Consider the following 12147-nt stretch of genomic DNA (forward strand, 5'->3'; position numbering starts at 1 on the left):
GTTCAAGAAGAGTCTCCATTTGTTCGGTTTTGCAAAAATTTTTGAATACTTGGGTCAGACAAGTCAGACGGCCATCTTTAATATAGATAGTAGGATAATGCTGTTACTGACGTGACACTTAGTTACACGTCAGTACTGTAGTATCCACCCATGTGGAAATGCTTCTAAGTATTAATGATATGTTAAAAATTTGACATGTACCATATATACTTGAGTATAAGCCTAATTTTTCAGCACAGTTTTTGTGCTGAAAAAGTCCCCCTTGGCTTATACTCGAGTGAGCAAAAAAAAAAATTGTTATTTTTTTTCAGGATGGGGGGGGGGGGGGGTCTATGACCAGCCGCAATAGTAATGTATAGAATCTCCAATAAAATAGTGGAAAAAAAGAAGCTTTTAAAAAAATAAAAAAAAATTAAAAGTTCTAAATCACTCTTTCCCTAGAATAGATACAAGAGTAGAGAATTACTGTGCAACACAAACACATTAGGTATCCCTGTATCACTGAATATAGGAGATCTACAGTGCTCCTGTTCCATCGTGAAGGGGTTAATAGGAGCACTGCAGATCCCCTAAATTCAGCCAGGCTGAGTTCCAAGTAGGGGGGAAAAAAACACAGTCCTCAAGCTCAGGGAAGGGGCAGACAGACAACCAAACCCCCCCCCCCCCCCTCCCCTTCCCCAGCACCCGGTATCTACTGCACCCAAAAACTCTGACCATTTAATTTTTGAAATTTTCCAGTAGCTGCTGCATTTTCCCACCTCGGCTTATACTCGAAACAATAAGTTTTCCCAGTTTTTTTTTTTTGGTAAAATTAGGGGCCTCGGCTTATACTCGGGTCGGCTTATACTCGAGTATATACGGTAATTCATATTCTTCTCCTAACGTCCATTAATTCTAGGCAGGGCTGGAATACTCACAAGACAACCTACTTTTAATATGGACCAACTTTTGTTTGTACTTTGTACTTTGTGTTAAATTTTGAGCGCACATTACGTCTTAATCACATCATCTCAGGTACAGGTATGGGTGGAGATGACCAGTATCTACGTAATGGGTTGGACTCCGGTCTAGGGACTGAACCTTAGGGAGTATATGGCGTTTTATACACTGATTATGATGATTATGAGTCCTGTTTTTAGTCCTTGGTTCATTACGATGTGTATTTATAAAAGGTCAAGCATGGTGTGGTTTATTTGGTTGTTATCATGTAGGAATGTCATAGTACGTTTTGTCCTGAAGTCACCCGAGTTCACTTTTTTATTGTAGATCTGGTATGACTTCCTTTATTACTCTTTCTCCATCCAGGAATACTAGATATGGATGACGATGACTCCAACCACCTTCATCCACCATGAATTACAGAGACGTCATGTAAAGGGAGTGAGCGTATGATGGAGGTATGTATTATTTCTGATCTCTATGTCCTTTGAGGCGAGTTGACGGCACTTTTCTCTGTATCCTGCGCCTCTACTGAGTCACTTCAGATGTATATGTTTAATAAGCCTACTGGTATGACATCCATTTATGTGTAGAAGGTGTGAACAGTAACCTGGTGTGTCGCTGCCCGGATTAGTCGTGACTGTGATTATTTGGGTCATCGGCTCCAGTTGCTAAGATGCCTTTATTGTTTAGCCAATGAGTCTTAGAAATGATTTTCCAACCGCAGTCAGTTATTACTTTTGGCAGTGACATAAAGTTTTAAATAGGGCAATGGTTTGGTTTCAGCCTAAATATAACCTTAACCCCTTAACAACCAAACCTGAAATGCAGACTGTAGTTTTAGTAAACTTTGTAGAAATGAATAATACAGGGGAGTGGAAGAAACTTTCTGCTCTGTTAAACTGACTTTCACTCTGAAAATCCCTGCTCTATCCAATGGACTGCAGGACACCGAATCAGATTGCGTATGTCTATAGAAGTCAGGAAGGAGTGAGCAGAACGTGCAGGAGATAAAGACAAGAAAGACAGGCTTGGGTTACAGTCATACCTGTGTTGGGTGACTGTTTGGGGAATCTGTCCCCCAATCTGCTTGGAAAAATCTGCATTTTTGGGGGGAGAAACTGAATGGAAATCCAGCGGGCCCCATTATAGTTTGTGTACTTTCGTATCCACTGTATCTACATTTTAGGGCCACAGCAGGCTCTACCTGCTCAGGAGGCTGAGGGCCTTTGGAGTCCAGGGGACACTGGACTCCAAAGGCCCTCAGAGTGTGAGTCAGAGTGTGAGCGCTCAAAACAAATCCCATTCACTTCAATGGGTGCCGGCTTATGGGCGCTACACATTGAAATCATTGGGAGGCTTTTTAACCCATTGATTTCAATGTGTAGCGCGCATGAGTCGGCACCCATTGAAGTCAATGGGATTCTGTTTTGAGCGCTCACACTCTGACACGTGTATTTATATCTAAATGAGTGGCGCGTTACTCCGTGAGAACGGAGCCTAAAACTGTTAGAAACTGGGCGGTAGCCAAATACGGCTACCCATATGTTGGTCCGGAACCTGAGGCGGCCTCTGCCTCAGGTTCCGGTCCAAAATACTTTATATGAACTTACCCCTACAGTCTATGGGGTCTTCAGGTTTCTGGGGGTAATCATTTCTTAAATGGACAGGGTCTTCATCTTTTGGGTCCCGAACACTAGTATGAACCCAGTGTAAGAAATCAACTTGCGCTGCAGGTTTTAAACCCTTAGGCTACGTTCACATGTGCATCGGAGACAGTGTGCTCACCTGAAAAGTGAAAGGTAGAAAGTAGTGGGAGACCTGCAACAACTCCTGCAGGTAAATGGAAGCTATTTTGGGTGGCTTGTAGAAGAAGACACTGCCAAACTTGCCTTGCATCATGTTTGCACTGTGTGTACTGAGCCTAACCAAGTTTTTTCGTCTTCACTTCTGCTATTGATTCATGACTAATAAGTAACATTTCCAACACAGCCTTATAAGGATTAGTGAAAGTGAATGTGTAATATTACGTCCTTGTCACATATTAGCAAAGAATCTAAAGCTCAGAGGGACATCTAGTGGCAGAGAAAGGACAAGGGTTCAGTTAGTGGCGTTCACAGGCATCATTCCAAAGTTTCTGTAAAAAGATTTTTGCACCTCCATCCTGTAAAATATGATGCCAGCTTCAGACGGTTTCCCTACCACCTACTTGTTAAGAGGTTTCTCTCTGTCAGCCGTGTCGTGAAGGAAAACTGTCTCTCCATAGTGCAGATGTCTCTCTACTTTGAGGAGCTCTCCTCTTCTTCCACACTCCATAGACTTCTATTGTACGGATTTGATCAGTGGCAGAAAAAGGCAAATAAATGCCTATTTCTTTATTATCTATTACAAGGATTCTTCACCTGCACTATAGATTTATAAAAAATTTTTTTAGTTTTAACAGTTCTTATAAAATGACTTTGGATACATGCCAAACCCAATATTAGATTTTTTTGTTTTCTTGATGCATTATACTATAAGGGAACACCAGGATGGGGACATTAGGAGAGGGACATTATATGTTAGGGACACATTCAGGGGAAATTCTAATCTGGGAGCAGATTCATGGTAATATTATAATGTGGGGGCATATTCAGGGAATATTATAATATGGTGGACACAATGAGAGGGACTTCAAGGGGACCTTGTACTGTGCCCCACAGGAGGGGCATGATACAGTGTCAGGGTTATTATAGGGGTGTTCAGGCACAAAGGGAAATTGAGAGAAATGGTTGAAACCAAAGTGGAAGTGGCCTGGGTTGGAGGTGAGGCTTTCTATTCCTAAATCCACCATGGAACATCCCTCTTTTAGTACTCTAAGGGGAAACAGGGTTATTTGAATCGGAACCTGAGGCGGCCTATACCCATACCTCCCAACTTTTGAAGACCCGAAAGAGGGATAAAATGTGCGGTGTGCGTAGCGCGCTGTAGCAAATTTAGCCCCGCCCACTTTTGTGTTGACTCCGCCCATTCTCATTAATTTTTCATGTGCCTGCACACAGTATAATCCTCCTACAGTCACCCGTAAATTATATGTCCTCCCTCTATCTCTCCCCCAGTTTCATATACACCCTTCCTCTGCTCCCAGTTTCATGTCCCCTCTCCATCTCTGCCCCCAGTTTCATGTCCCCTCCATCTCTGCCCCCAGATTCATGTCTCCCCATCTCTTCCCCCAGATTCATGTCCCCTCCGTCTCTGCCCCCAGATTCATGTCCCCTCCGTCTCTGCCCCCAGATTCATGTCCCCTCCGTCTCTGCCCCCAGATTCATGTCCCCTCCATCTCTGCCCCCAGATTCATGTCTCCCCATCTCTGCCCCCAGATTCATGTCCCCTCCGTCTTTGCCCCCAGATTCATGTCCCCTCATCTCTGCCCCCAGATTCATGTCCCCTCCGTCTCTGCCCCCAGATTCATGTCCCCTCCGTCTCTGTCCCCAGATTCATGTCCCCACATCTCTGCCCCCAGTGTCATGCCGTCCTCTCCTTCATCTGCCCCCAGTTTCACGTTCCACCTCCACATTACACTTACCTTCTCCTCGTTCCCCCGCTGCACTCTGTGCGCCTCTCTCTCTCACTGGCGCACATTTATAGACGCGATGTGACGTCATCACATCGCGTCTACAAGCCAGTAGGCGGCGTTTAGCGGCGAAGCAAGGAGCTGACCTGTGTCAGCTCCTTGCTTCAGCCGCGTATGTGTTTAACTCAGATCTGCGTCCTCTGGACGCAGATCTGATTTGAAATCGGGACATTCCTCCCTCCAACCGGGACTGCGGGACATGTCACCGGAATCGTGAATGTCCCGCGGAAATCGGGACGGTTGGGAGGTATGCTATACCTCAGGTTCCGATCCAAAAGCCGGGTAGCCGCAACTGAAAGCTGATGCAGTGCACCGGCATCCAGCCACGCACTCCGCTCCAGATTAGGCCCAATGAATGGGCCTAGTCCTGAGGAGGATGTGTCTTCAGGCCGAATCACAAGGCGAAACGACCTGAAGAATAAGCATCTCGATTCTTTTTCCGGGAAAAAGCTCTTGAGCGGCTTCCATTGAACTTACCCTAAAAGTTGGTAGGTGTCCAAGCGCATATTGTATATGCATGTATATGGAGGGAATTGGGAGAAATACCAGCGGGTCCAACCTGCATTCAGATGACAAGTATTTCATGTATGGGTCAGTCTTAGTCATTTGTATGTAGATCTGGTGTCGGATCGGGGATTCTTGAGTCCACCAGTTACAATGATTCTAGGGGTCCACCCTCCAACAACCATAGAATATAGCACACTGCAAACTTGTGTTTCTTCTGATGGTTCATCATCGTATTAGATCCTGGGTCCATCATGGGAGATCCTCTGGTACTTGGTGGACTAGTGCGACACTGCATAGCTCACATCTGCTGTGTACAAAGAAAAAACTACAAAACGACATCATCCATTGACATTGATAAAACAGAATTTATTGAATAAACTTGGTAATAAAGCCTCGCTTATCCACACAGGATACACATTTACATAGCTTATTTATGAAATATCTGGTAATATAGAAAATTTGGGCTTCTTTTAAGGATGCAGCGGTGAAGCAAACCGAAAAAAAAAAAAAAATCATTTAAATAGGACCAAGGACATTTATGTAGAAAAAATAGACAATTCAAGACAGACACGAAGGTTTACATTTGGTGGTGCACTGTCTCTGGATGTGAGAGGGAGATTTCCATTACAGCGGACTACAAAGACTAGGGGCGATGCAGGACAGATGATAAATGGTCGCCATGTTGGAATTGGACTGGATTGCTGCAAAACTAAACAGCTGACGGTTTGTCTTAGCGAGTTTATCATTTGCTATAGCTTCAGGGCTTGTCGTCACCACCAAGGGCACATACCGTGCCAACCTACCCCCGACAACATATTGATGGGACATGTCTATGGGCAACACTGGTTTAGATCATTTAAGTCCTTTGATACTGGTGTATAATAGTTTAAGGGGCTCCTCTGACTATACAATCTTCCTATGGCTACAATGAAGGTCTAGGAGATGGGACCCCCACCAATACCCTGTGGGGGCTAGGACTCTTTGACTGGTGAGTTTCCCAGCTCCCAGACCCTAAACATTATATTAGTCATGTCCAACATTAGGATGGCCTACATTTACTAATGCTCTCTAAAACGTTATTGTCGGTGTCGGCGATGTCGCAACCTCAGGGTCATGTGATCAGAGGCAGTGTTCGGCTCCCTGGGTTGCCCCGATCTCACAGGTGATTGGGGGCTAGTTGACTATATTGAAGTCAGACCCCATGTGAAAGGTAATTAAATACCTTTGAGATTGGAGCAGGAGGGGGCAGAGCAACCTGGGGACTCAACATTGCCTCATATCACATGACCCAGGAATCACGATGTTGCCAGAACCCCCTGGTCCATCCAAAACATTCCACCAGACCAGGTAAGTGAATAAATACTCTCCGAACAACCCCTTTAAGAGCATTTCTTGGTGTCCTTGCACAGTGCCCCTTTGCTTCATCTCATTAAAAAAGTGCACAATTGCCACTTACAACTACTTTAGTCATAAGTAGTGTTATATAGCTGCAATTCGCCGAATTTATCATGGATTGCCGTCAGATGACACAGAGTGACATCAGAATACACTCAGTGATACATCTCACGTCTATGGGGCTTCTGAATCCATTCCGTTCCGATAACACAGAGCAAAATAGGATCTGCACTATAATCCTCCATGTTATCGGAACGGAATGGATCCGGAAGCCCCATAGACGTGAATATATCACAGAATACAGTCAGATGTCACTCCGTGATAAACTCGCCCCACAATATGGAAGCACACATGTCATGTGCCTGGATCCTAATTGTCTAAACTGGAAGGTGCAACATAATCCAGAATTCTGCACCTCTTAATAAATGTGAACCAATGTGTGCTACATTTTGTTTATCGTTACGTCAGTGCACTTCACAAGAGAAAATATCCCGTTTTGTGTATACAGCTCTAATCTGTTCCCATGGTTACAGACTGCAAACTTTGTGGGTTTTTTTTGTTTTTTTTTTTAACTGAATGTCATTTCTGGTAAATTTTTAGGGCCTTCACACAGCAGAAAAAGAGGAATTCCTCCTTATTTTCCATCCACCATCCTCTTCAACTTCTCGCGGTGGAACACCGATGCAGAGCACTGGCAATCTGCAACGGCTTACCACCGCAGATTAGATCTAGATGAAAGACTTAACCAACATGGAGTCTGTTGCAGATCAAGCAGAACGCTTATTTTTTTAGGTCCTATTTGGACTAAATTTTGGGTTTCTGGGCTGGTTCCAAACTTCGGTTGCGTGATCAGAACCAGCACCTGATTTGATCCACCTTCTCTCCTGTGATCATTGTACTATAGGGGCTGACAGAATAGATCATTAGAATAGTAAAGTACAGGTAGGCTGTGAACATGGGAGAGGAGATGGAGCAACTTGGAGTTTTTTTGGATCAGAACCTGAGGCATCCAGCCGCGTGCTCCGCTTCGGATTAGGCCCAATGAATAGGCCTAGTCCAGAGGAGGGAGTTTCTTCAGGCCGAGTCGACTCATGAATGAGCATCTCGCTTCTTTTTTCCGGGAGCCAGAAGAAACGGCTCCCGGAAAAAGCTCGTGAGCAGCTCCCATCGATTTCAATGGGAGACGAGGCGATTACAGCCTCAAAACCCTGACCAAAAAACTCTGTGTGAACTTATCCTTAAAGGGGTTGTCTCAGGAAATGGACATTTTGGAGAGGCAGGTGTAACATACAAAAAAATCCCTAAGAAACAAATAAACACTCATTGTCCCTGGTGCTCCATTGTCCATTTGGTTGTGAGGGGAATCCCTGTATCCACATGACCTTAGCAGTTGATGGAGCGGGGGTCAGTGACATCACTCATACATGTCACTGGTCCCTCTCCAGCGACCACTGACATCGGTGATTGTTCTTGGTAGTCACATGGGGCGCAGGGGTCCATGGAGTGTAGCTAAACAGACCGCAATGGCGGACAACGGAGCAGCAGGAACATTTTTTTTCTTTTATGATTTATTCCTGGACCACCCCTTACACATATGACCGCGGGATTACACAATACACAGCGTTTGCTTCTTTTGTACAACTTTGGAGAAACCCAAGTTGGCATTGGAGCTGTATACATGAAACGATAGATTTTTGATCCAGACTATTGGAAATATTTTTTCATTCGTTGGAGCAATAAAATAGAAGAACCTTTTGACCATACCTTGTGATTATTGAAGCCGGGTCACACAATGAGCAACATACTCTCCATACTGGTAGGTGACTATGGACACATTTAATGGAACAGTAAAGCTACAATAGATCATATCTCTATTCGAAACATGTATGTGAACCATTTTGCATAGTTACCGTGCAGCAATTTTTTTTCTCCTACGTCCATATTTACAAGACTGGTCGGGTACTTAGAATCGCGTGTCGGCCAGATTTACCTACACATATGTAGCTCAGTTGGACTGAACACAGCATGGGGGGGTAGATCTGGAGGATACATGAAACAAGTTTCCCGGCCCGAAACCGTCCTTACATTTTGTACTTGAGTGTGTTGTAATCTACTATTCTCAGTTCTAAGTGAAAGGCTTGGCAGCCATTTTACATAGGTACACATTAAAAGTCAATTAAAAAAAATAGAGACACGCATACAACAAGGGGAAGGCCATTAAAAAGAAAACAACAACATGCACGGGGACAATGTGATGCCTTGGGCTGCCATTTTGGTGTAGATGGGTCCATTAGTCTTAGACTCTAAGCAAAAAGTTTTTATCTTATCCTTATGGGATTTCCATCTTCAGAACCAAGATCTGACCAGCAGATGACTACATGGTCTGCAGCCACATACCTGCTAGACTGGTTACCAATGGGAAGAGAACTATTTGGAGGATATTTGGTTATGGCAGCAGTTCTTCCAGGTTTCTTAGGTCTTGTGCAAGTCTTACGTGAATGGTTTGGTCCACCCTATTCGTGATAATAAAGAATATATCGGTTCCACATCTGATAGGGGTTCAGAGGATACATATATTCTTATAGTGTAATCCAAAGTCTTTGTAGGTGGGAAAAGTAACAAAAGACACGGCTCAATGTAGACCAAGTGTTGCTTTTACAAGCTTTCGACAGCGGTGACAGACGCAGGAGTGGAAGAACGTGAGGTGGCACTAGATGATCTTTCAACACCGGGACTAAGCAAGATGGCGTCTGAGGTTTTGGGTACTAAGGAGCGGACAGGAGTTAGCGCCTTGGAAGGACCGTGTAGGTTCTGCCCACAGATACGATGATGCTTTTCCCAGTCTTTGTGCTGGCAGAATGACCCGCAGTATCGAGCAATGTTACACCCGCTGCAGGTCTCGCTGGCTTTACGACCACAATTCCAACAGCTCTGCAAAGAAACAAAAATGTATTGTAGGATTACAAAGGGAAACACAAAAATCTTACGTCTTATATTAAACCATTTCTCCCCCTATTCATCTGCATCATAGAACGAGATAAGATGACCAGTCCTAAAAAAGGTCAAACTTGCCCTAAGGTAAGAGTATCCAAGAGACTAGCAACCAGTCTGTCTCAAATGACTCAAGACTCCTTAACTTGGCTTACATAGTGATCAGATTTCTCAAGAGGTTCAGGTCAAGAATCTTTTTGGAAGAACTCCAGGGTCGTATTCAATAGCATTCTTATTGACTGGTTTTACCATTTCCTGCACATGTGCCATAAATGTCTGAGGGGCCCACCTATCATAAGGGGCTGAGTTTCCCCCCATCCCATTACCATAGTGAATGGAGAGGTGGACACACATGGGTGTCTAAGTTTATCGTTCTCATTCATTTCAATGTGAACTCCAATAATAAGCATACTCAGCCATTTATGGAACTCCCAAAGAAGTGACTAGAGAGAGATGTGTATATGTTACCAGTGTTTGAGGCAGCCCATATCATGGTGGTGGAGGGAGAACCACTGTCAAAAGCTACAAATGGGTACAGCTCACGGCATTCACATTTATACAGTTTCAATTAAAGGGGTATCCAGGGAGTCCTTTTTCATTTACATGATCTGGGAGGTTCTAAATGGTGGTCTTAGTAGTTCCGGGCCGATTCTGACCCAGAGTCACATGATCAGAACCAATACCCAGCCCCCAGATAGCACCATCTCCTCCCTACTTTCTAGTTTTCAGCTACTAGTTGCCTGTCTTATGGGGGCGACTTCACTATAATCAGGTCAATGGAACATGAAAAAGAGTGATGAAGTAAAATGTGGGGCAACCCACGAGCTGAGTGGGTGTTGATTCCTATCCTGGGTCCAGTAATTGGAACAAACAAACACCCTTGAAGAATGTAAGTTAAGAAAGACTCCCTGGACAACCCCTTTAAAGTCAATTGTCATCCCATCTGCCAAACCTACAGTTCAACCAAACACAGTATAGTTCTTTAAATCTCTACTAACATGGCATGTATATACCAGAAATATAAAGGGATATTCCTATCCACAGGATACACCATAAGGGCCCGTTCACACGGGCACAAAGGGGGCGGATTATGGCGCGTAATCCACATCATAAACCGCCCCCTCACAATGGTGGTCTATGGAGACCGCCGGGCTACTTTTTTTCGTGAGCGGCATGTTGCCACTCATGGAAAAAAAAAGCGGGCTGTCCTTTCGTCAGGTGGATTCCATGGTGTCCAACTGGCGGCAGCAACCTCCGGTGTCGGCGCATTCATTTGAGCCGATTCCAGAGGGGGAAGCCGCAACAGTCGTGGCAGACTGGTTTTGACCCACGTCACTCTCGGTGCCAAAATCCGATCTTAGCCTAAGTGTGTGATAGATGTGGATCCCACCTCTGGGAACTTGACTACCAACCTGTCTAGTAAGATAGCCACATCCAGGATTTGAGTGATAAGTGGTCACCATGGTTGACATGGTTTGACAGTTTTTCGTGACTCCCATACAAATCAATGGATACAGTTATGCAAATGCAAAAATGACCTCTAGACTGTTATAGAGGGATCCACACGCTTCATTCACCATTTTGCTTGCATAGGTCAGCCGGTGGCCACCTTATCTGGAAATAATGGGGTCAGGGGAATCCCAATCTCTTGGGGAGTTGGGTGCTAGGATATTTATGGCATATCCCATGCCCAATCCAAAAATGTGCAGCACAGGAAAGCCCTTTAAAGGACTAAGTACAGGCAGAGCATAGCGGAGACCTCAGGTACACCATAGCCCATTCCATACCTCAGTTGACTCCTCTTGCTCATTGACTACAAGGAATGCATCTTCAGCCGCCCTCCTCTTGGCATCCGCAATAGTCTGTTCCATCCTGGCTCGTTCCGATGCTAGCATCTCAAACGCTTTCTGTTCGGCCTCAGATACAGCCTTCTGTACCTCAGACATGGCCTGCCGCTTCACCTCATTCACCGCTTCTTCTGTGTAGGGAGGAGGGAGGTTAAAGTGAACGGTCGCATTTACTGTATTGAAATTGTAAATGGTAAAATTAAACATCTGTAGAAATATCATTAAAAATATTTCACCGCAAAACGATTATTTCTACTAAACACCCAGATAGCAGTACAGTAGGTGATGCTCCATACCTGCTTTCCTCCAGATTTCTTCTGTGACATAGTTTCCTCCAGATCGGCTTCCAAAATCCCTCTGGTTGTCTGCAAGGAGGAAAGTATAGAATATCACACCATGAACCTCATATGACCGCCATCTTGAACAATTTTGTGTGGGTTTTTCTAGAAAGTGAACACTGACAAAATTACATGTGCCTATCCCCTGCGCTGGCAGAAGGCATACCCCATTTAGGACCAAGCTCACACCTCCTTATCATTCACGTGCATCGTCGGCCGGGCCGTACCCCTGCACCGATTTCGGGCATCATTTACACAAGTACACTGGCATGAACGATCATAAATCTGGTGCCATGCTCCCATTCAGAAAAGTGGTGAGAGAAGGGAAAGAGAAAAGTTGCAAATTTTTGAGCAAGACCCTAACTTTGCAAAATTTTGCACAATGTTGTAAAAAACTGGATGCGCTCCTTTATGGAACCGTATCAATGGTTTCTTCTGTGGATTTCCGATTCAACCCTCCAGATCTCCACACTACCCAACGATATGGCGACAAATGGTGTAGAAGTCGAGAACGGCA

General features: G+C 44.6%; 1 protein-coding gene across 4 annotated transcripts in view; it reads right to left on the reverse strand.

Annotated features, from left to right (window-relative positions):
* Positions 1-5445: 5445 nt before the first annotated feature.
* The window catches only part of CBFA2T2 (CBFA2/RUNX1 partner transcriptional co-repressor 2), a 39904-nt gene continuing 33202 nt past the window's right edge, over positions 5446-12147 (reverse strand). For 3 of the 4 annotated variants that reach the window (XM_075277558.1, XM_075277556.1, XM_075277555.1), the window contains 3 exons: positions 11589-11657; positions 11233-11465; positions 5446-9385 (listed from right to left, as the gene is read on the reverse strand). In XM_075277558.1, the coding sequence (XP_075133659.1) occupies positions 9110-9385; positions 11233-11465; positions 11589-11657 (578 nt within the window). In that variant the 3' untranslated portion in view covers positions 5446-9109. The remainder of the gene's footprint in view (positions 9386-11232; positions 11466-11588; positions 11658-12147) is intronic. The other variant, XM_075277557.1, reaches the window with a different exon arrangement.

Source organism: Leptodactylus fuscus, chromosome 6 (assembly GCF_031893055.1).
Source record: "Leptodactylus fuscus isolate aLepFus1 chromosome 6, aLepFus1.hap2, whole genome shotgun sequence".
Classification (NCBI taxonomy): Eukaryota; Metazoa; Chordata; class Amphibia; order Anura; family Leptodactylidae; genus Leptodactylus; species Leptodactylus fuscus.